The 26,007-nt window shown below is 39.8% G+C and overlaps 2 protein-coding genes across 2 annotated transcripts in view; both read right to left on the bottom strand.

Annotated features, from left to right (window-relative positions):
- The window catches only part of LOC134665526 (serine/threonine-protein kinase 17A), a 298,452-nt gene extending 284,718 nt beyond the window's left edge, over positions 1-13,734 (bottom strand). Inside the window, exon 1 of the mRNA XM_063522500.1 lies at positions 13,170-13,734. Coding sequence (XP_063378570.1) covers positions 13,170-13,315 — 146 coding nt within the window. The 5' untranslated portion in view covers positions 13,316-13,734. The remainder of the gene's footprint in view (positions 1-13,169) is intronic.
- A 474-nt stretch (positions 13,735-14,208) lies between these two features.
- On the bottom strand, positions 14,209-23,020 carry LOC134665371 (glutathione S-transferase 1-like). Its single transcript, XM_063522302.1, has 6 exons — positions 22,962-23,020; positions 17,028-17,180; positions 16,175-16,233; positions 15,855-16,002; positions 15,438-15,631; positions 14,209-14,351 (listed from the first exon to the last, which is right to left on the bottom strand). The coding sequence occupies exons 1-6, from the start codon at positions 22,989-22,991 to the stop codon at positions 14,225-14,227; spliced, it is 711 nt and encodes a 236-aa protein (XP_063378372.1). The 5' UTR covers positions 22,992-23,020; the 3' UTR covers positions 14,209-14,224.
- Positions 23,021-26,007: the final 2,987 nt, after the last annotated feature.

Below are 26,007 nucleotides of genomic sequence, written 5' to 3'. Positions count from 1 at the left end.
TCGTACTATCATCTTAAAGGCTGGCAACGCAATTGCAACCCCTGTAGTGTCACAGGTGTCCATGGGCGACGGTAATAGCCTACCATCAAGCGATTCGTCTGCTCGTTTGCCTATTATATATTATATCGTTTGACGTTAAACTCCCTTCGCTTCTCCCCTGTACTTGCACTATACCCTGGATCTAGGATCGACTCGCACGGTTTATGCTAATGTAGACCTGACCACCCCGGCTTGCATTCATTACTTATGCTGTTTTTTTTTCTAAGTTCAGTTCTTAGCTTTATACAGGCAATATTGAAGCCTCGGGCGCCCGCATGTTTATACAAAGAAAATCATTAGACGTTGATGATATCATAGGCACAGAATAATAGCGAATTCATTGCTCAACAACAACATAAAGTCTAAGCAACTTCTAATGCATGTAGTCATAGATTACGCTATGTAAACTTACCATAGTTTCACTCAACTGTGCTACTGTTAAGTATTTACTTTCGTATATGTTTGTTGCAAATTGTATTAGTGTTAATACTGTTAATACAAGTAATCTCTCTCTCTGTGGTCGCTCCCTCATGACTGAGGATCGTGGTCATCGGTGGATGTGGATGCTCCACAACTGGTTTTTATGAGCTGCCTCCAACGGTGCCTTTTAATAGCGAAGCAAAAGTTTGAGGATGGGGCCCTTTTTAATTGATCGCTCCATCTAGTTGGAGATCGTCCCCGTATAATACAAACTAAGTAATACTTAAGCGCCAAAATGATCTGGGGGCCTATAGCCAAGACATGATACATCGACAAACGCAGATGGTAAAGAAAAAATGTACATTGCAGATTCAGCGAAAAGTCATGTGATAATTTCCATACATTATTTCATTTTCAATTCGCGTTATCTATCAACGATTGTCACTTGGCTAGGCACACAGGAATGTCATGTGTCTATCTCGCTAACAATCTTCTCAGACATCTCCGTATAACGTCAGACTACCCGGGTGTAAGTAAACACTGGATAATTGTGCAGTCGCGTCAAGGGCAGCGCCGGCGCGGGTAATCGGAGCCTGCTACGTACTAGCTTCCCAATCTCCTTTATTTATAGTTCGACGTCTTCGTTCCAAGGCAAACTTAGGATTATGAGTGAGCCAAAGAAATGGAACCGTAGGCAAATCAATTTATAGGTAGAAAAAGGCGCGGAACATTCGCGCCTATTATTTTCTAATTTACCGCATTTTCTGATGACAAAATTTGCTTGCAAGATCAGAGAAATCATGACGAGAGAGAAAAATATCCAGGAGGATACCAGTACTATTGCTTACGTACTAGAAACACTACTAGACCAAATTTTGGCGCAAGTATACAGTACAGTAGTTACGAGTATGAGCACTGATAAGATTTGTAACTTGCAAAGACGAACATACTCATAAATAATTCAGCACTTATAAAACTTTTTACACTCTTCGATCACAGGCCTGTCTTCATAGGTTATGGGCTAGTCTCATCCAGAAGTGCCCTGCGATCTTCCGAATGTCTTCCACCCAATGAGCTAACGGATACCAGGCACTTCTTTCATCGAAAGCGGCCTTCAATCCGTTAACATCCATTTTTTTCAATATCCTCTCATATTGACATACTCGTAACAAGATCCGCGCAAGTGCACCATCAAATCGGTCGTCGCACCATTAGAGATGGAATGCGTTCTAAGTTTAACATCGATAACTTAGCGTCATAAATCGGATCTAATCCCAGAGACGAATTGCGTCCGTCTCGTCTATCCGATACGCAAATAGCGTAATCCCCCCTGATTGTAACGTATGGACGCGGGCGAAGGACAAATTTGATGTCAGGATCTGAGGTCGATGTACGTATGTCGTGCACGTATTGAAAATAGAGCATCTTTTATAAAGGAAGCTAGAAGATCGAGCAAAAGAATTCAAAAGCAGATGGTTAAAACAGCACGTTTGTTCATCGGCTACAACAGAAGTAAAATGTTTTGAGATAAAGTCTGTGTCATTGTGTATTGTGTCGTCTGTTATTACTTATTATTTAACCTACTGGCCGAATCACGTGTGACAAAATACATCGCAATTGAAATTGTTCCATATTTTTCGACATCGAATGTTTAGGGTTAATATGATTGGCGTTTTGAACGCTTGTTCTTTTGGACTTTCGGATATTTTGAATGATACTTCTGGTTGGTTGTAAGTTCTCAGGGACCCTCCGACAAAGAACTAAAAATAAAAATTTGTCTGCAACAAAATGTGGAAAAACATTAGTCAAAAATGTGTCCCAAGAAAATATGGAGACAAAAAACGCTGTGATATTGACCCTTTAATCACTTGGTCGCCTGTGGCATTGGATTAATTAAATAAATATTCCTGCATTTTCACCAAAGCGATAATCAATGAGAAAGCCAGATGCCACCCCGTCCATCCGTCGGCTTTATTGGTCTAGACGGTGACAATCCACACCGCGATTAGCTATGACATTCCACTTCTTCGGATTGAGCCGTCTCCGGAGATTTACAAGTGCGATAGCAGCGCCCTTCCAACCAGAAACTCCCGCCGTCTACCACTAACCAGTATTACTACGGCCTCAAGATCAGCCACTTTGCGTAATGTTTCATTAAATGTATACTGGTTGGCTTGGAACGCTTGCTTGGCACGATAGGAACAAGAGTCCAGATAAATTGCCTCTCTAATTATATTTACGCTGCGCCAGCCGACGCGCGATAAATTCACGCGGGAATGCGGGATAGCGCCGCGTTTACAGTCGATATCGCGCGCTGTGTTGCCATATGTTAAACCTAAGTATTTGTTGAGGGAAGGGTGGTCTGCGGCTTATGTTCTTGTTGCTAATTACAATATTTCATCCGTAGCATTTAAGGGTGTCACCGCGTTTGTTAGAAAAAGTTATATTGTGTCCAAGTCATAAGAGAGGTTACAATGTCTTTCGTTTCGGTGTGTCGGCGCGAACTGACATCGGCCAATAAAGTAATGTTCTCGAGCTCAAGCATATTCTCTTTATCCCTTAATCGACACCTATATGATTAAATTAATCAATCGGTCATGTCAACGAAGGCAGTAGCATCACGTCCTCTCCTATATTGACAGTCGTTAATGTGCTATCTGTATCCGTGCCTTAAACTTAAAGTACAGATAAATCTGTATGTATGGCAACACCACGCGGCTCGAAGCCGTAAGATCCATCACCGGTGACATTAGTATCATTCGAAATTAGGGAGAGAGCGATAAACACTAATAAGTTCCGACATTACACTTATACGACTGGATATTTTCGTCCGCCTGACAAGGTGCTCGGAAAAAGAATTTAATTTCACGCTGACGTGAGAATGACTGAAAACAGGCGGCTTACGTATACGCCTCCGATGACTGACCTATCCCAATAACATTGCTCGAGACTTCGAAAGGCAGTCACGAAACTAAAATAAAGCTCAATTTTGGTGTTTGGGCTCAGCCAACTTGATTTCTCCACCTGATTTGGCTGAAAGATGAAATAGCAATCGCTTTTATAAAAATGCCTATGCCAATAATCATCAGATTTAGACAGTCATGCCTCCTTTGGGATGCAACTGGCAAAGCGCGAAAACGACTCAGGAAACTAAAATAAAATCCACGCAATCTCGCAAATTGTGTAACTTAGGAAACAGTAATGTTTACCAACCCCGACATCCTGCATTAAGGGCTAGTGTAAACAGACAGGACACGATATCCTAGGTCCTAAAATAGTCCGGAAGCGTCGATCGGCGCGCGATGTCACTGAACCCCGGCCAAGGTTAGGGAGCGTGTAAACAGGGGTGTGTTCCGAACACTTATTGAGCACACGCGAGGTAATGCCTCCTTTGAACTAACAAAATGAGTTCTCCGTGTTGTTACGAATCTTTAGGGCATTGTACGCTGGTTCGCCTCAGAACTGGAGCGCCCTGCGCGCGTGCCGATGAGAATAACTTCGTACAATCGCGTCGCGTCCATCAGTCGAGCGAACAATGTCGGGCCGTCAATGCCTAAGCGAGTACCATCGTCGACATTAACGGACTTATTTTAAACCTTAATGCAATGGAATAAAATTTACTAATGGTCATTTAAAAGTGTAAGATGCTGTTGGTGTTGGTTGGTACTAGAGCACATTGAATTTGCGTGGTTTAGATAAGAGTTGTAAATGTCACGAGTATGATTAGATGACGGATTCAGCATAATCTTTGTGTGATTAGCTTAATTGCGACTTAATGTCTAATGGTAATTATTGTAATAAACGGTGCATATAAATATCTTCCAAATTAAGTACGTTCTCAAGTCGTAGTCATCAGCAGGCCATAGAACAACTTTTGCAGAGGATACCATGTCAGTACACCTACCACATGAAATCCCAAACTAAATCCGCCGTGCCATATATTTACACTTTTATGGTTGATCCTATCCTATAGTAAAATCTATCCTGTATGGCTAAAAAATAACTGCATTCCCGTTGCCTGGGAGGTTTCGGGATTATACTGAGCAACTTTTACTATATTAGGAACAACCCCGAAATCCCCGAAAGGGTGGCCTCTGTAGGTACATAAACGCATTTAGCCTCAAAAACGCGCCTACTCGATTTGGAAACAAACCGGACCTGAATGACCTGATAAATCGGTTTCTCATAAACATTTGCAAATATTGGATGCACTTCACAACAGACATTGACGAAGAAGCTTGTTAAATGAATATTTCATAAAGACATTGACGGTAATTGAAAGTTGACACGCGTTTCAGTTATTAATATGCAAATTGTAAGGACATGTCCGAATTTCTCCGCCGTGGGAGGGTTGCATAAGGTTGCTGTGATTCATGACTGTGACAATGGCGGACATGTATGAGAGATACTTATGTGTGTATCAGATCTATTAGTCCTGTTAAGGCGTAGTATATGGCGAATCGTTAGGAGGTATTGCATAGACCGGAAGTGTCTGAATGGTTTTGGTAAGAGATTTATGGAGCAAATTAGGTTAGATTCAGATAATCGAGGAGAGAGGTTAAAGAGGTTTTTTTACTAGCGACCCGCCCCAGCTTCGCACGGACACGCAACTTTAACAAATTATACACCTAAACCTTCTCTAAGAATCACTCTATTGGTAGGTGAAAACCATGAAAGCCGTTTAGTAGTTTTTGAGTTTATCGCGAACATACATACACAGACAGACGCGACGGGGGACGACTTTGTTTTATAAGGTGTAGGGGTTTCATTCAAAATTTCGCGCTGTGCGATTTTGACTAGTTATTTAGTGTTAATATCAAAATAAGTAAGAATAAGAATACATATGAAATGAACATCCCATTCCAATGTCATAAAGTGCCTATGCCTAATACCTAATTAAATTAACAACTTTAACTTGCTCCTATTAATTCGTCTAAAACCATTTGACAGATCGCAGCCTCTTTAGTTGTCTCTGTCCTTTTAGTTTTTTTCGAGAAAAAAGTCAACGACACAGATTTACACCTAACCATTGTAGTCTGCAACTACATTCATCATTCTTATCTTAGACATGACCTTGTTTCATAAGATCTCTCTTTCATACAAGCTAAATGGAGCTGTAAACATTTATAAAACCAATACGACAGATCAGCGATTCTAGAATGATCCCTAGATGGCATCTGCATACCTCGGGATACCGGCAACTTGTCGTGACGTCGGGATTTCGATCTGGACGACAGATTACATGTCACATGAGAAACAGATATACCTGGTCATGAAACATATCTACTGACACATGCGATGGCTAAAAATAGTAAACATAATAGTATGTAGAACCTACATTGTAGGTAGACCTACTGGGTGAACGAGTAACTTAGCCACATAAAAAAAACAGTCGAATAGGATCTTTTAGAAGTCGGTTTAAATATCGGGTTATTAAAATGAAATAATAAAGACAAGAGTTTCCAAACAACGTACAAGTAAATCGATAAGGATAACAAAGAATAGAGCAAAGAAGTAAATGCAAAACAATAAGCTTAGCGCAGTTATAAAAATTGTCGTCAAACACAAACAGGTTTGTCCACCGTACCATCGCCCACACTGTTAACTCATCGGTGGACCTTATGCCTTTTGTAATAAGGCCCACCGATGTACAGTTAGGAGTGTTGCTGTTTGTACGACACAAACATCGTCATCAGACATCCAAATATCAGTCATAGTACCTATCGTATTCACACGAAAAAATACAGTAAACATATGTATGACCAGCTGATATCATCCACTACCAAATGAGAGCATCATTAAAGAAAATTTGAAATTTAACCATCGTCGACCACGACATACGACAGACGCGGAAGACCCAGCGAAGCAACAATGTATAGACTATAAAACATATGCAGGGCTTGTCACTTAAATCGTAATTAGGTACGACGCCCATATCGAGCCGACGAAGGTCGGCGAGACTTTCGCCACGCCGTGGCCCAACCGGAGTATCGGAAAATCTAGTCGCCTACACGACTGACTTCGAATTGCGTACAGAGCACAACCGAACGTTACGGCGAACTGGTATAACACATTGCGCGTTGGACAAGAAAAAATAGAGGGATGTCGCTGCATGAGTGTTCAGGGTATACTCAGCGGCAAAACTTACTACGCTACACTGCGTTGTCACATTTTTATAATATAGATATTTTATCCTTCCTGTTTTATCACGGGACGTCCTTTCGGTTTCATTTGCAACCTTGGCTTTTGGAGACAATATTGATTATTAGACCATTGGATTTAGAGCACAAATCATTGTGACTCAGGATAGCTTATTGACGATGTAACCTCGCATTGATCTGGTTTTGGGAAGGCAAGGTAGACCGACGATCTCCAAGATAGATAGGCTTTTTTTCGGCTGATATCATCTCAATGGTGTTTCAAACCTGTACGGTTTTGTTTTTCTTTTCTCAATAAGAACTTTGGTTTTCATTTTATTTTTTTTCGCTTGCTATATTGCCTGAATATCACGAAATAGGTTTCTTGAAAGCGATATCATCCCATTCCCAATGAATATATTTGGCCCGGTCCAATAGTCATTTCCCATGTAGAGACTCTAATAGGTTCGTTAGTCGGTAAAAAATGTCTCAATGTAACCTCGCATAGCTTGCATTTCCTATTCAAATGAGTTCTATAAGGGTCAGAGTTTCAAGTCAGTTTCCTAGTACACTCGTGCAGCAAGTTATCTGAAGTTTGCGGAACGAAATCCGATCCTTATGCGACACGCGAACGAGGTCACAGTGTGGACTATGACAGTAGTATCTTCGGTTGTTTAGGAACCACCGCAGATGGTTGGCAGTGTTCAACTGCGGTATTTTCGGCCCGATACGGCCTTTGAAACTTCAAGAAAAGAACACACTTGCAACCGCTGATGTTGCAGGTATCCATGGGCGATTACCATCAGGCGATTCGCCTGCTAGGTTGACTCCTAGATCATTAAAAAAACTCATAGCACTTGTTTTACCCTCAGATCAAAGCAGATTCGACCAGTGTTATGTACTTCGTACCCTACGTTCCGCTTCTAAGAAAAGCGGTTATTGACAGTTAAATGGCGCATCATGCTGATGGTCTTCTTTCATACATAGCACGTTCTCTTTTGCTTGCAGGAGCAGTGCAAGAGCCGATACCAACAAATTAAAAAATGCTATAAATGACGGACCATTCGTACACCTTATTGCAAAGACACAACTTCTTTCAAAGGGTCAGTAAAAAATGTTAGTGTTTAAAAGATGGACTACTCTAAATTAATCTACTTTGACGAGGTCTACGGCTATCAGCCGAAGAACTTTTTAACGTTATTCTGGCAAATCGTTAAGCACTTTTTTCACGTTAGTTGGCACTTCGTTAAGCCTTCCGTTCCCACGTGCCTTTTTACCTGGAGATATGGAGGTTGATACGAGTAATTGAAGGTGAAAAAAGTATTCTTTTGGCGGCGTTTTAATGATCTCACATACTAGGTTTGAATAATATTGGTATATACGTCAAATCAGTTATTTTTTCGAAATATCAAAACAGATCAGTGTGAAGTTAGACATACTGTCTCAGTCGTCAAACTCTTTTCTTATTGTTTTTTTACATAAATTACGTAAAAATTATTTGGGGTATTGAACAATATTTAAAAAGGAATACATTGGTGGGCGTGATATGTTCCGACATAAAATTCGATTTTACGTTTTATATCTATTATACTCCCTAACTAAGGCCATAAAATGTTTTTTTTTTACTTGGTCACAGTTTTTGGGAGCTGTTTGGGACGCACTTGATTGACAAGGCCGCTCAGGTGGCCGGGGCCCGTGCGCCGGCGCAAGCGTTGTGCAAGCGGCGTGGGCGAGAACAATCGCGCGCTCATTAACAAAACAAGCGAGGAATGCGGGATATCGCTTACAATGTCAACATACGGAGTGTGTCTATGTGGTAATTTTAATCGGGGCCCGGTAAAGAGGAAAGTTCTGAGGGCCTAGTGTGAAATGAAATCCGAAAATCGAAGTTGAACTGCCTTTATATCTCTCTGTAGTGCAATCAAATTAGAATGCGAGGTTACACCAGGTCAGTGAAGCCAAGCTAAATCCGTCGTTCTAATAATCGATATTGTCTAAAATAGCCACGGTGACAAACGAAACCGAATGTGACGTGATGCAACCCGAATTTAGTAGCGGTGCATCGGCCGGGTCGCGCTTGCCAAGCCGCTGGCATTTCGCTAACACGAATAAGATATTAGCGCGGATAGCGCGGCGCCGCGAGAGGTATTCGGGCCAAGTGTCGAAGCAGAATTAACCCAGTAGTATGTCGGGAACGTGGGCCTACGCACGTGGAGTCAAACCTGCGAGACGGTGGCGAGGTGTTCACCCACCGTTTTGCCCGTTCATATATATATTCGGCATAGGATAAATTGACCTTAAGTCAGCCACCATGATGCAAAACTAACTAGCCGATATTAAGAAAGTGGCCCATTTAAAAGCGCAGGGTACCTAGATTGACAAAATGATACTTCGATTCGACTTGCGCTCCAGCCATGTTTGGTGCCACACATGAAGTTGTACATATACAACGGTTAATGACGCCATGGCAACATGAAAACAAGATCTTGTTTTCTCAAGCCAAACGCGATGCAAAGTGCGAAGCGTTAGGCGACTGGTGCGACTACATCCATTCCCCTAGGCCACCGACACGTTAGCGACGATCTTGGCATTGTAGAAGTATGTTAGCCGTTTTTCTACAAAAAGCCTCGGCCCGCCTCGGCGCGACTGGTTCCCGACACCATATGCGGGAGAGAACCGTTACAAGCGAGTTATGCAATGCATTCAATCTTGCACGCGAGCTTCTAAGAAGTCGATATGCAAAACGTGTTCGCGGGTTGTGGAGCTAAGGGTGTAGGAGGGGCGGTCACATCGGGTCGGAGGTCCGGCCGCATTCCTCCGCTGCACGAAAGTGAAACCGCGGCGACCGACCGCTCAGCTGTAGAAAGTACACGATTACATCTCGGCTGCGCCGGACGAGCAAAAACTGCTATCTCCGGGCTCCCGGGAAACGAGCCGCCCCGGGCGACGGAGAAATTGCCAATAACAGCTATAGCTAAACGATTCCTTTCATTTACTTAAACACCCGCGCTCGTTCAAATGTTGGATTTCACTCGAGCTAGCGCCGACCCGAGGCTATGGCCCACAATAAAGCGCTGTACACCGAATAAATCATCGCTGATCCCATCGCTGCTCTTACGTATTCCGATGCATCATATCGCGTAAGACTTTAAGAACTTTCATACTGGTTTACCGCTTCGAATCGAGTACTATATCCAGCAGCACAATCATAACATCGCATTGTTTTATTAAGCCTCAAATATTAAGTCTAATAATCTTTTCGCGTCCAATTAATGCGAACTATTTAATAATTCCGTACGATCTGAAGGCAAACATTGATGAGTCACCGCGAACAGGTATATGATATCAACCCATCGATGACCATCACCATTTACGATAACCGACTGATTACATTGGAAACTAAATGCCATATAGGTAAATAAAACGCGCAATCTGACGGCGAGGGATATAAAGAGCGAATAAAAAAACTGTCACAAGTCTGAAGTCACAATCGACCTACAGCCGGCAAGGGGAAATGAAATTGATTCACAAACTAGTGGAACCAGCTCCGAACCAGTTCCGAGCGGCCTCGCGGCTTCGAAAATAGCACTTGATCAAACAAAAAGTGCAATTAGTCGAGCGACAAAAGTTAACCAGCGGTCGATAAAATGGCTACGTCAGGAGGCCGACGCACGGCCTTGCGCGGCATGCGTGGAAAGATCCTAGCATCACAACAAAATAAACTCTACTAGCGTACTGCCTTGTTGTTTAAGTTACATGTAAACAACGCGCGCCCAGGTATTTTTACTTTATAATAAAGTTGATACACAGACAAAGTGGTCACAAAAGACCTGTACAATACTTAATTGTAAATTTTACACTTCTATTCGTTTGCTTAGCAATTTCAGCTGTTGACTCTACAGTCTACACTCAGTAAAGTACAAGGCAAAGTCTATGCGCAAGGGCAAGCTATCTGATTGGTTTAGCGACTATCAAATTTATATCATATTAAAACGTAATGCGTAATGCGCAGTTGCAGTGATATCTGCGTTAGATAAGTAATCAGCTGATGTCGGTATTGTCGAGGAATAGGTTAATCGTTGGTACTAATGGTTCATTAGTGTCACTTCGAATTACACCGGCAAGATTAACATAAGTAGTAGACAAGTTGTTAAGAGTAAAATTGACAACCTAAGAAATTTAATTTTAGGGGTCATCCATTAATTACGTCACACGTTTAGGGGGAGGGAGGGGGTCAAGAAAATGTGACATATTGTGACATGGGGGAGGGGGGAGACACAAACTTTGTGACGTCACTTTAACTTCATCAGTAACCGAAAATTTATTTAAATTATTTAGTTCGCTGTACATTTAAATAACAAGTTTTTAAAACGAAAATAGTTTTTAATCGTTTAATTTTCTTTCCTAAGCAGTTTTGGGTTATAAAATTACTAATATTTATATCGTCAAAAATATTTTGATAAAAAATTAATAATACTTAGGTACTTACTTAATTCGATTTGGCGATTTCGTAGAAAAAATGTGACGTCACACTAGGGGGGGAGGGGTTTGCCAAATGTGACCAAGTGTGACAAGGGGGGGGAGGGGTCAAAAAACCTAGAAATTGGTGTGACGTAATTAATGGATGACCCCTTACAACACATTTGTATGGTTTTAGTTAACCCAAAAAAAAGGAATCACGAAATTCACAAATATCATTAACAATGAACACAAATTCATTTATGTACAAAAAAATAAACTTAAAACATTTCTACCAACATTAGGGTAGACAGGGTTGGCACATTGGATATGCTCCATGGTCACACCTGCATTTTGGAAAGTCCACAGATCAAACATAAAAACACACTTAAAACTTAAATGTATGTATTTAATGAGTAAGTATGTTTATTTAGTGGTTTCATTGGTTATTTTTACTTATTTTGCAAGAATAGTGATCTGATAAATGATAAATACCAATTCACTTGGTTACGTTTTTACTTTTTTATTTCCAACAGGCAAAACAACATTAAAATGAGACACAGCACAGCTTATTAGTATACTTCAATACTAAAGCAGATATTGTAAACAGGTATGGTAGATCTATCTTATTTAAGAATAAAAATAAATATATAATTCTGATATATTTATAGGTACGAAGTTAATGCGGTGTCTGGAAGAAACATAATTGGGGTGATACCTATGTACAGCAATAGCATCAATATACCTAATGCAAATATGTAGGTACATATTACTTATTTTCCTTAAAGTTCTGACTATTATTTCCTTATTGTCTGTTGTCATGTATATTGTCGATATATTTAACTTGCACTGTACGTTATAAGAACAATATATATCTATTGTGGCTGTTTTTATTGTGATTCACTATCTGTGCTGACAAATAACATTTATTGTGATTTTATTTAACTTCCTCGCTGATGGTAAAAAACTATTGAAGTAAACTATAACACTTTGATAGTTATTGTGCTCCCGTTTTTGATATTTACTAAATGTTTGCTTGGCTAAACAAATATTGGTTTTAAAATTGTAACATTCAAGTTCAATGATATGATGCAATTTCAGTGAGGGTCTATTTTGTTTATAAAAAAAAACACAATAAGTCGTTGTGTTTATTTCATGGGACAACTTTAATACTGGGATCTCAGAATAAATAATATGTAGTTTTAAAAGTTCTAACCAACGCTCCAAGTAAACTATCAGTTTATAGGATTTGTAGTCATCATAGATAAAAGTGTGACATAGTCCTTATGTAAATTGTATAACATTGAAAAGTACTTATGCCGACAAGTAAACTATTATTAAAGGAAGACTCAATCTCTGTCTCTGTACATTAAACATAAACTAAAATTTCTAGAATATTATCAGCTATTGTTTTAAGTTACACCAATGGAGGTGTTTGATAGAACTTAACATTCACGGGCCTTGTTCAAGAAAATAGCTGCCTTATCTTCCCTTATCGGGGCACTTGCTTCACATCAGTCATGTTTATCAAAAACATGCTGATAAATTCCATAGCTGATACAAGAAATAATGTACTCAATGTCAACCTATATTCACACATTTACACATTATCAATGGCAAACTTAATGAGGTTTTAAAAACATTTATTCTGTAAATACATTACAACACTATTTGGTTTGTCATACTTTTATTCCAATTTCAAGGTTAGTTTTTATACTTTTTATGTATTCATTGCACAACACTAGTCTGCATCTATACATTTTAGTTTTTGCTAAATGAGCTCACAAAAAGACATTTTGTTATTGCCATGCAGTGACATTGACCATGTAACAGTTTCGTTTAAAATGCAAGCCAAGCCCTTTCCCTTCATGGTGATTTTAACTACTTCCTGCACAGGCAAAAAGCTACTTTGTTTACATTGTCCTTGGGAACGGGTCTTTTTTTGGGGAGGTTTTGACGAACAAAAAAAGTAATTCAGTAGTTTTGAAAGTTAGCTTCTGGAACTGGTATTTCGAGTTGGTCTGGAGGCACTATAAAGAACCTAACCCCTAATTTTTGGTCGCGTACGGTTGAATTCAAGTTTGACAGGTGAGGTGAATGGAAACAATAACTAACCTTGCAAAGGGAGTCTGTTCCACGTGGTAGACGTCTGTGATCGGCTCCGTACGCATGATACTGCGGAGCCTCTCCTCGGAGAGCTCCAGCAGCCCATCACTCGCCGTCTTGAAATCAGCTTTACTCAAACCACTTATAACACTCATTTTCAACGTGTACTCTTGACGACTGACGACCGAGTCGAAAACTCGAAACAAAGATTATAATACTTCCGAACGATTCACAATAGTCCTTGAAATCAACGTATACACTTATCAGCAAATACGAGGCATCAATTAGGCCGCATGAAACATTGTAATGCCTCCGGGTTTCTCAAAAGGTAACCGAGTGCTCTCCCTTGTCATTGCGAGAAGCGGTTACGGGTTTATTCAAACGCTCCACTGTTAGTAAACACGGTTTTAAACAAACATTTGTATCACTTCATTATAATATCCGCAATGAAAAGTAAAATAATTTGTTTATTTACACACGCGATTCGGAAAACTTAAAATTGACAAGCGCGGCGCGGACAGCTGCGCATCGACGAGTCGACCGCACTTCGCCGTACACGTTTCTGCCGTTACGAGCGTTGCAACTGGTATTCGTACTTCGTACCCGTACCGGTACCGCGTATTTGACAGCTAGTATTTTATACCTGTTCCGTTCCGAAGTCCTAATATAGCCTTCTCTGTCACTTTACTTGTGTAGTCTCCTCCCTAACATGACGCTCAAGCAGTTTGCAAGTAAAATCCTAGATGGCGTCTACAGTTCAAGTTCAGAATGTTCAATGAAGTTAATGTGTCTCTTCTTTTTACCTGGTTGATTAATAAACAAGATCACAAATACGCTATTAACTTTAATATTGAAAATATAGATATTTTTAAATAGATATTTTCCTTATATTTCATCTTATTCGCTAGTAAATGTCTCTATAAGACCAGTAGTGACTTCTGTGGACAAAGTAACAATGCTTGATAAGTAAGCAAAGCGCGCAAAAAAATTTTCAAATGGTGTATCTTACTGCCGCTAGATGACCCAGAAAAAGTAAAATAGACCATAAGCAGTTGAATCATTCTTTATTTATTATTCTGTTTCCAGAAGTGTCTGAGCATCTTGGCCAACAAGGCGGCGCCCGGTGTGTTTATCTCCTTGAAGTAGCTTTCTGTGGAGAGACGCTCCAACCACGCTTTTGTCTTCGGGAACCTACGACAAAAAGAGATCGTTAATGTTTTAATCCTTTGAACAAACAGCAACACTCCTTACTGTACATCGGTGGACCTTATAAAGGGGCCCACAGATTATCAGCTCGCCGAACGATATCAGCCTGTCAGTTGTTCGGAACTGTCTAATTGATATCGTCGGGCGAACTGGTAATCAGTGGGGAATAGTGGGCCCCTTTACAAAAGGCGTAAGGTGTACAGATGTACGATGGAATGCCATGCATAATTCTCTATAGCAGCGGTCGGCAACCAGCGGCCCGCGAACCTCTCACTTGCGGCCCGCGAGCATCCCTGGCTAGTTTGTATATTGACAAATGACAATGTCAGATAAAGGCATAAATAATAACAGAGTGCGGCCCGAGTCCACTCCGTTAACTGCTATGTGGCCCTTTGTTGCCAAAAGGTTGCCGACCGCTGCTCTACATATACCTAGGGACTCCTAGGTATAACGAATGCACGAAGGTTAATATGAAATTGTAACCCTGCGCTTGTGGCGATCTCTATCGGTCCAATGCTTGAATTGTTCGAACTGCAAGTCCGGCAACGCAGCAACAACAGATCCGATTTTTCATACAAAGTAAATATTATCTTCAATGGACGCCATCACCACGCCATATCATTGTGATTGACGTTGCTTGTCACGCCATAAATATAACAAAATTCGCAATACATTGCGTCTTAGAATAAACTTTAAAGTGTATTAAAAATGAAACCACAAGTTATTTTTAAATGTTGCTGAACAAATGTTGGTCAGTTGAGGAGTACAGCCTACTAATAAATTTTTTGCTCGTATTACAGGCCACAGACTGTATATGATAGCGACTGCACGACCAGCTCTCTAAGTAGGTACCTATGCCTCGACCACGGCATAACCCTCCATCTTGAATACCTCCCAAAGTAGAGCCAAGCGAGATGTCCGCCACAGTCAGATGGTCCGCGGCCACTTATCGCCGGCTCTTTAAGTACATATGCCTCTATCACGGCGTATCCTTTATGCCGGATATATATATTTTGGTGGGACCGTCTAGCTTGCCCGCGAATGATGGAGCTTATATCCCAGTAAACTTACTTATTAGCGTCTAAAGCGTGGATCCCCTGCAACGCAGCTGTCGTAGAACCGAGCGAGATGTCCGCCACAGTCAGATGGTCCGCGGCCACGTACGGCCGGCTTTCTAAATATGCTTCGATGATAGAGTAACCTTCCTCTATGTCGAATATGTTCTTCTTGCTGGGACCGTTTGATTTGCCAGCGAATGATGGTCTCTGGAATGAAAACAGTATACCTAAGTCAGAAAAATAGCATACCTTCAGAATTTTAGATCCACAGCTCACGCTTCGTCATCTTACAGAAAGTTCATCCACGTGTCTAAGCATATGAGGGACATTAATTTAGTGAACTGAAGGTAGGTAGCGCACGTCTGGTCGTAGTAGACTAAAATCCAGGCTTTTGTTACATGTTACAGAAACTGACAGTCAGATAACTTACAGACACTTCCAGAATTTGCCGGAACAGCACACCGGCATCGAAGTAAAGGCACTGGTCGACTATGGCGCGGGTGGCCAAGTCGGAAGGGTAGAGTTTCTCCTTATGTTCACCGCCATACTTGTTCAGGAGATACAGGATTATCGCGTGACTGAAATAAAGTAAGAATACCATTAGCACAAAATTTAATGACTATTAGGCTTTCCGTAACATCTGCTGTGACTAAAAAATACTTGAGGTGACTTCAGAGTCTCATGGCAATTTAAATTGAATATTTTAATTTTGATGACGTGAAATTACACTAAGACACACAAAAAGCATACCTTTCTGACACAGTGAGGTTTCCGTCTTTCAGCACCGGTATAGTAGACATTGGGTTTATCTGGAAAAAAAAAGTATGCGAAAGTGTGGGAAAAGTATGCGGTGTTGGCGAACTACCTGTTTGTCCCTCTTGCCGTGGAAACCGCCGGCTGTTGGTGTGCCGAGGCCAAGTCTTTCATTGGGGAAGTGGGCAGGCGTTTGAGGGAGGGTAGTCATGACCCCCGCTCCGGGTCGTTCCTTATGCAAAGGTTGTCCATCGCGGTTCAACGTGGCAACGCGGCGAGCGTGATGGGCTCCTTTACATCTGGAGGGACTCGGAACGAATTGTGTGAATAGTTTAATTAGTTATTAGTTTAGGTTAAGAAATTAGTGATTTTTGGATTTGAATTGAATTGTATTGTATTGTAATCTTTGACATCGTGCATCGTTTAGTAAATTGTTAACTAGATTTTAAGATTGGCATTGAATGTACCTACCAATAATGTTTATGAATAAATCTTTTTATATTGTCTGGAAAAATAGTAATAAATCTTCAAATTATCCAAGGTACTATCGTAATCAACTCCTGTTGTTAAAAAAAACTATAAGATGAAAACGCTCAATACAGCTGTATTCACCGTTTTCATCTTATAGTTTATAGAGGGCACCTCTAAGCAAAATCAATAGAAGTAAGCAACATCTTCTATAACTACAAGATGTAGTGCATAACTAATTGTTTCCCATCGTATTTTTCGGAAACATTCGTGTTTGTCATGGTACTTGAGTCAACTTTTGGTACCAAGATTCGACTAACTGAAATAGCAAGACACGGCATTATAGTTGGTATAACCTATGTATATTGGTACAAATACAAACCTTCCTAAATTCGGGCGACTTGTGCTCGCCTTTGATCAAGTCGGGCTCCACATAGTCGAACTGCAGCCCCAAGATGGCGCCGACCATGCGGACTGCATTGGACGGCGGGCTCGCATCGCGCTTGTATAGGATCAGGCGCGCTGTTGAACATGCGGAAACAATTAAAAGACAATTATTATTATTATTATTCAGAGCCCACTGTGTCCCACTGCTGGGCAAAGGCCTCCCCCCTCTTTCTCCACTCGTCTCTATTTAGTGCAATATCTGGCCAATCTCTCAAGAAGGAGTCCAAGTTATCCCGCCATCGCCGACGAGGCCTGCCGGCTCCCCGGTTAGACTCGTGGGGCTCCCACTCTGTGGTTAACTTGGCCCACAAGTCGTCCGGCATTCGGCAGACATGACCAGCCCAGTCCCATTTTAACTTGGCCGCTTTCCGAGCTACGTCTATTATTCGAGTTTTAGAGCGCAGCGTGGTGTTTCGGACTCGATCCCTTAATTTAAAAGACAATTATTGGTAATAAACTTTATGACACTTGTAGAGTTAGACCAAGATAAGTCTGCAACGATTTTGATAGCACATCGTAGTGCAAGTGTTATTTTAAACGTCAAACTTTATGACATTATGCGTGTGCTATCAAAATCGTTGTTGTTGGTCTAACTCTAGAGGTTTTTATAATAATTCCTTCACGTATCCTAGACGGGTATCTAAAGTAATCAGGATAAGAACATTTCATAAGTAATTAGCTCAAAGAAGGGGACTTATAAATGTGTGATGGCTCCTATACACGATGGGCCAACGCCGGCCACTCCAAGGGACGCATTTATGCGTCAGAGGGAGCAAGTGATATTGCTATATCATTCTACCGCATGGCTGCGTCCCTTGGAGTGGCCGGCGTTGGCCCATCGTGTAGAGGAGCCATGATAAATTGATAATGGAAGAGTGAACATTTTGACGTCATCGTTATGCTGTTGATGTTACCGTGCTAGATATATCTTTCAGACGCGGCGGGGGACTTTGTTTTATAAGGTGTAGTGATAAAAGATTTAACGTATATCACCTCTGATTCCAACTTATCTAATCTCTGTTTATTGCACGTACTTTACATTACAGATAGTTACCGTCCTAAACTCCTAATACTTATTTACACAATATCGCAACTTTGTGGTAAAGATTAATAAATATTAATAATAAAATGAACAGCGGCAAACCCAAATTAGCAATAGCAGCACCGCCAGCGTTGTTAAAAAATTACCACGCTCATATAAAAAAAAAACGTTATTATTTCTGTATAAGTACCTATAGTATGTATCTTTAGGTATTTAAATTAAAGTAAACAAAATCCACCCTCAAAGTTGAGGGTAGATGAAAACATTACATGATCAAATAATGTAGGTTAAAGTCGCGGGTAGCTCAGTGACGGATCCAGGCGGTTTTGTATTTTGGTTGGCTAGCCAATAAATGTTATAACTACCCGAAAATGTACGAATTGTTTCCCATATAACCATTCCAGTCGCAGAATCATCAAAGTGGTAACTAAATGTCAGATGTGTCGTAACAGAGTCCACACAATGTGTCTAGAATTGTTTCGAAACAAAGTGTCGTCGCCGTGTGTACACTTTTCCGTAACAAGGTGTCAACACATTTGTGTGCACTTTGCGTGCGGTTTGCGACTAAATCTGACAGCAAATTTGTGACAGCAAATGTCAATATAAAATACCTCTTGAAAACCAAGGTTTGTCAAACTACTATTAGTGTCTCGTGTGCTCGTAAGTAATTCTAGTAAGTCATCATGGGCGATGCAAATGATAATAATCGACCAAAACCATATAAACATACCCAACACCCGTCAACCTTTTACAGAAAAGTTTTTAAAGAAATGCAATAAGCTACTTAGGTCAGCCAACGAATGCTCAAAAAAGTTGTAGAGGGAAATGCTCGGAACACAATTTTTGACTCTGTAACTTGGTTTGGACAAGTTAGGAGGTGAACATATCAAAAGTCCCCGGCCGTAGCCCTTGAGCGGGGGGAAGAGAGGGGGCTTTGAATGTCCCATTTTCCGGTTTTTCGATTATATCTCGGAAACTATGCATCTTAGCGACATGGCCACTTATACAAAATGAAAGTTAATTTAATTTGTTACAAGTTTATTCAGTCAATTTTTTCGATATGTTGAATAGTTTTTGAGATATCCGCTCTTAAAAGTTTATTTAGGGCTCTCAATTTTATCTTGATATATCTACATCAGTGAAGGTGCTAGGCCGTGTATGGTATCGTTTTCGTATAAATCTGGGTTGCTGAATCCATTTAAGGTATCACATTGAAACCATTCCACAAAATAAAAAAAATCTTTTTAGGGTTCCGTACCTCAAAAGCAAAAAACGGAATCCTTATAGGATCACTCGTGCGTCTGTATGTCTGTCTGTCTGAATACACCAAATAGTTCTTTACCTATAGATGACAGGAAAACCTATTAGAAATGTGCAGTCAAGCGCGAGTCGGACTTAATGTACGGAACCCTTAATACGCGAGTCCGACTCGCACTTGGTCGGTTTTTTTTAACTCCTCTTGACGCTTAACCGCTGAACCGATTTCGTTGAAATTTGGTATAGAAATAGTTTGCGTCCCGGAACAGGACATAGGATAGATCTTATAACCAAAATCATCTTTTGAAGGTGTGAAAAGTGGCGTGGAAATTTGTACGGAAAATCAATAACCGCTGAACCGATTTATATTAAATTTGGGATGGTCTACATCTTTGATTTAGTTAAAAATGATAAAAAAAACATGACTTCAAACCTAAACTTAAACAGTATTAACTTCAAGAAGTCAATTCTGAATTCCCCCCTACACCTCATTTCACACCTTTGAAGGATGATTTTTGAGATAACTTATTATGTCCTGTCTCGGGACTCAAAATATATGTGTACTAAATTTAAATTAAAACTGTTCAGCAGTTTAAGCGTGAAGAGGAGTTTAAAAGAAAGTAAGTTTATAAATATGTTTTTACTTTGGAATGGTGTCAATGTGATACCATCAGAACTAAATTTGGTACTGCGAATTTATACGAAAACGATACCAAACATGGCCTCGTAGCTTTACTGTTGTAGAAGTCAAAATAAAATTGAGAGCCCTAAATTCTTATTACTTGACCAAACTTGTGTAGAAGGAAAAGGAAAAATAAAAGTCTTCGGCAGGAATATAAGACACAAATATAATTTTTTTTTGCGTTACTATTTCAATTATCAAATATAAACATACCTTGATTATATTATTCTAGTGAGATGATGAGATCCTCACAGATAAACAAAAACATTTACTTAAAAAATTACAAGGTCGAAATGTCACGGAACTTGTGAGAGTAATACGTGAAAAATAAAAACTTTTATGACAAAAAAATCTGGACACAATTTAAGAAGCATCCAATTGCGTCGAGGAATCATCTGTATTTTTGCTTGTTTCATTACCTCCTCGCTTCTTTTTTTGTCCTTTGTATTCTGTAGCAATTTGTTAGATCTGAAAATAAAGATAACTTGCGTCGTCACGGATGTCGATTTATAGGTTTTAGGGAGTGCAGAGTTCGAAAACGATGATCATTTTATAATCCAAGATGGCCGCTACGTATTTTGTCATAAAAGTCGTCATGAATATCGTTTTATAGGTTTTAGGAAGTGCCGATTTCTAAAATGATGACCAGTTTGGAATCCAAGATGTGTGCCGTGCACTTTGTCATAAAAGTCGTCATGGATATCGTTTTATAGGTTTTAGGGAGTGCAGAATTCGGAAATGATGACCATTTTGGATTCCAAGATGTCTGCCGTGCACTTTGTCATATAAGCCGTCATAGATGTTGATTTACTTGATTTATAGGTGTTAGGAAGAGCAGATTTCGAAAATGATGACCATGACCAACAAAACGACATCCATGTCGACTTTTAACATAGTGCATGGCCGCCATCTTCGATTCCAAAATAGTTATTATTTTCGAAATCTGCGCTCCCTAAAACCTATAAAACGACAGCCATGACGACTTTAATGACATAGTGCATGGCCGCCATCTTGGAATCCAAATTGGTCATCGTTTTCGAAATCTGCGCCCCTTAAAACCTATAAAACGACACCCATGACGACTTTTATGACATAGTGCATGGCCACCATTTTGGAATCCAAAATGGTCATCATTTTCTAAATCTGCGCCCCCCAAAACCTATAAAACGACACCCATGACGACTTTTATTACATAGTGCATTGCCGCCATTTTGGATTTCAAAATGGTCATCGTTTTCGAAATCTGCGCCTCCTAAAACCTATAAAACGACACCCCTGACGACTTTTATGGCATAGTGCATGGCCGCCATTTTGGATTCCATAATGGTCATCATTTTCAAAATTGGGGCCCCCTAAAACGTATAAAACGACATCCATGACGACTTTTATGACACAGTGCATGGCCGCCATTTTGGATTCCAAAATGGTCATCATTTTCGAAATCGGCACTCCCTAAAACCTATAAATCGACACCCATCTCGACTTTTATGACAAAGTGTTTGGCTACCATCTGCATGCAAGACATTTCTATTATTTTTACGTACAAAAATGGCCCCCTGTCAACTTCCAACCGAGATTTAATCGATAATTTATTCGATTAATGTTCAGATTAATTCAATTTCAATCTATGTTAGGTCGACTAAACTAATCGTGATTAAAATTTGAGGATTAACTTTTTTTATTCCATTAATTAGTCGAATAAACAGTTAATCTATTAAGCCCCATCTCTGACTACGTCATTTTTACACTTTGAGAATATCTGAAAACAAATGAACACAAGGAGCCATTTTGCAAATACAGTAACTTTGTTATTACTTTTGACAGCGCGTGTCATGTGTCTACACAGAGTCGACACAAAGTCGAAACATTTGCGACTACTTTGTGACTGCAATATTTCTCAGCCTTAAACCATATTTATACATCATAATTAACAAGTTTCGTAGTATGTAAAGCGTTATTTCTGTTATTTAAGTATAGTATACGCATCGAAGTACTAAAAATGCATCAAATAATATATTTATGAACACAAGCACTGAGAAGTAAACAATTTCATTTCCGGCTAAACTAAAACAATGTGGTGGCGCGTTGATTATATTACACTTAGTTTATCAAATCACTCGAGCAGTTTAATTCCCCATAATAATTTAAGTCCTATTGTAATATAAATGCAAATAATATATAATTACGTCTTGTAATCCGTTTTAGAGATGGCGTATTAATGTCACTTATTTTTATTTAACTATTTTTCCATCTGACAGTTTCCATTTGACAGGAACAAAATGAACGAATGAACGAATGATTTTGGCATAAAGTAGTCGCAAACCCGAAACAATGTGTGCACACGGCGACCACACTTTATGTCACTTTGTGTCATGTGTCGACCCTTCCCCATTTCTGGTAACTGTGTCGACACGGCGACGACTCTGCGACTGGAATTGTGACCGAAACAGACGGTGTCGACACAAGATGTGTCTACACCGCGTCGTAACGGCGACTGGAAATGGTTGTATGGGTTGTTTACTTTTATTTATTAAAATAAAGTATTTGTTATTAGTTATCATTGCCCACAATGTTAACTGTTCATCGGTGGACCTTATTACAAAAGGCAAGGCAATAGGTTAATTCTGAAAACTGCTTCAAGATAGTGAAGACGTCACTTTTTTAAAATTTCTAATCTCTATTTTATCTATAAACCGGTTAAAAACCACAAACAATCCGGTATTTCATTCATACTCATTCATATTGAATAAAACAACAAAACATCAACCACAGTAGTACTTGGTAATAGTAGTACCAAAGTAACCACAACAAATTCCATCACCAAAAACATTTACCTACACATATGTCTAACCTTATTACCACGAAAACCCTATCAAATCCAATTTACCTTGATTAAACAAAGTTTTCGTTAATCTCATGTTGCCGCGGTGCGTGTAAGCGTACGTTGACACCGGGAGGTGCGTAGCGACTCGCTATACTCACTCGAAAACACGAAAATAAACTGTCAGCCTTGAATGAGCACGACGTAGCACGACCAAAGTACAGCTGAACAGTAGTAGAATGTAGTGAGGTTAGGCTGTTGAGATCCATGAATGTGTAAGGGTGGTATTCCCTCTGTCCAATATCTTGGTCCAATGTCATTGCGTCTCACTGTCACATTAAGCAAAAAGTGAGACAAAATCAAAATACACATTGGACAGGTGGAGGTGGAATACCATCCTAATTTACGTTCGGCAAAGCGTCTCCGCGAGTAGTAATTTCTATTGCTTTTCTAACAGGCGCTTTAAGTAAAGGGACTTAAGGGACACTAATGGACATTGCGAAACTATAATAAGGGTGGAAGAGTTGATAGTCAGATCAAGAAAAGCCTGCGGCGGATTTGATTGCCCACGCAGTGCAAGTGTTATTTTAAACGTCAAACTTCTATGAACTTATGACGTATAAAATAACACTTCTACTGCGGTCTGCGTGGGCTATCAAATCCGCTGCAGAATTTTCTTGGTCCGACTCTAACATACCTCTATTAATGATATGAATGTAAGTCAAAATCCGAAAATTTGTTTTCACGTCACCTCATCAGAAAATGGAAAGAACTTCGCAGAAGTAAGCTTGTGGTTCCAAATTCGGCACTTTTAGCGGTAATCATTTGAAGTAAATTATATGTATTGACCATGCTACATTAGATAATTCAATAATTATTAACAATTAAAGAGCCTGATAAAAACTGCACGCTTGCTTCTGTGGAGTTCTTTCTAATGCTAAAAAAAACGAACTATAGGAGGGAAAAAAGTGGCACTTTTCTGTTAAACATTTAATTGCCAGTGCAATTTATATTATAAAAGAGGAGATCGATCACTCATTGCTCCTCTCGAAACTGGCACGCTACGGCTTTGAGGGTAACTTTCTCAACACGATCGCCTCTTTTCTCGGCAATCGACAACAAAGCACTACCGTTCTTGGCGTGAAGTCGAACCTCGAACCCGTAGGGGCTTGTGCGGTACCGCAGGGATCGATGATGGGCAATAACCTTTTTTTGATACTAGTTAACGACATTATGACGGCGTGCCCTGAGCCTGAATATATTATGTTCGCAGATGACACGTGCATAATAGTTAATGCAGATAATTTTAACAACTTAAAAATAAAAACTCATAAAGTAATTAATAACATTGCCAAGTGGTTCTCGTCTAACGGCATGCTTCTTAATATTGAAAAAACAAATATTATGCATTTTCAACTTCGTAAAACTGGTATATGTCCACTAGATATAGTCGTAAACAATGTAAAACTCCCCCAGGTCGAGAAAGCAAAATATCTGGGTTTTACTATAGACTCGGGACTAACCTGGACCCCCCATATAGATGTGGTCTCTGACAGGCTAGCGTCGGCGTGCTTCGCCCTTTCTAGACTCGCGCCATCTCTAACGCCTCAAAACCTCAGAATAGCATACTATGGGTACTTCCACTCAATTTTAACTCAAGGTGTAGAACTATGGGCTACTGCAGCTGAATGCAATAGACTATTTAGATTACAAAAACGTGCCCTTAGGATAATTTAAAAGAAACCCTATGATTATCCAGCGCAGTCATTATTTATAGAACACAAAATACTTACGCTGCCATGTGTTTATATACTAACAGCCTGCAAATATGTAAGGTCTAATCTGGGGCTATATACAACTCGTGGGCAGAACCACGGTCGCAACACGCGCGGCGAGCACCTCCTGCTGGTCCCGCGCTGCCGACTGGCCAAGGCTCGGAAGTCACTCGGTGTCATGGGTGTAAAAATTTACAACACACTTCCGAAAGAGGTCATTAACTCAGCTAGTGAGGCAATATTTGTAAGTAAACTTAAGAAAATGTTAATTAGTTTAGCTTGTTATACAATAAGTGAATTTATGTTGAGAACTGCTGATGCCATTGTAACTAATAACTTAAATAAGTGATAACTATGTATATATTCTGCTGTGTGACGTGTAAAATTATTTATAATTTTATCAATAAATATCTCAATCTCAATCTCTCAGGAGAATATTTCCAATAAAACATTGCCAGTATAAAATATTAATATCATCAACTATGAACATCTTATGTACTCGTACAGCCTGGCAAAAAAGATTAGAAATTAAAAAGTGGCAACCTGGTGGCAACACTGTAGTGTCAATAACACTAAGACTTATTTTCCTCATAGTTGATGTGAAAAGTAGTATGTGTTACATGGTGCATATCGAAATTATTTCGTCTTGGGCGTTAACACTTGAATACCTCATTACGCTCAGGATTCTACTTTAGAATCCCTCATTACGCTCGGAATTCTATCGTAGAATCCATCGCTTCATTCAGGATTCAATGTACGCCCTTGACGGAAATATATCATTTTGATCCCTTGTAACACAAACTACTATTGTGCCTTATTATATGGGCATGTGGGACCTTGTAATGTGGTGTAGATTATTGCACGTAGCCTCATTTTTGATAGCTTGAATAGATGGCGCTGTACGATGTTGAAAATTCGATATTTAACTTATCAATTCTTAAAATAAGTTAAATAAGAGTTATCTCAAATTCAAAACCCTACAAAAGACTGGGGTCATTAACAAGTTAAAAATAATACGAGTTTCGACTAAATTATGTGAGTCTGAAAACATACTCGAGTCAGCGATTTTGGTAGCCCAGACAGTGCAAGTTTTATTTAAACGTCATAATTTCATAGAAACTTGACGTTAAAAATAACACTTGCACTGCAGTCTGGGCTATAGTCGCACCAATAAAAGCCTGCAGCGGATTTGATAGCCCACGCAGTGTAAGTGTTATGTATACGTCATAATTTCAAAGAAGTGTGACGTTTAAAATTACACTTTCACTGCGTGAGCTATCAAAATCGCTGCAGACTTTTTACGGTCTAACTCTATCAACATCGCTGCAGACTTAGCTT

The sequence above is a fragment of the Cydia fagiglandana genome, chromosome 6 (genome assembly GCF_963556715.1).
Source record: "Cydia fagiglandana chromosome 6, ilCydFagi1.1, whole genome shotgun sequence".
Lineage (NCBI taxonomy): Eukaryota > Metazoa > Arthropoda > Insecta > Lepidoptera > Tortricidae > Cydia > Cydia fagiglandana.
This window is presented reverse-complemented; position numbering and strand designations above follow the sequence as displayed.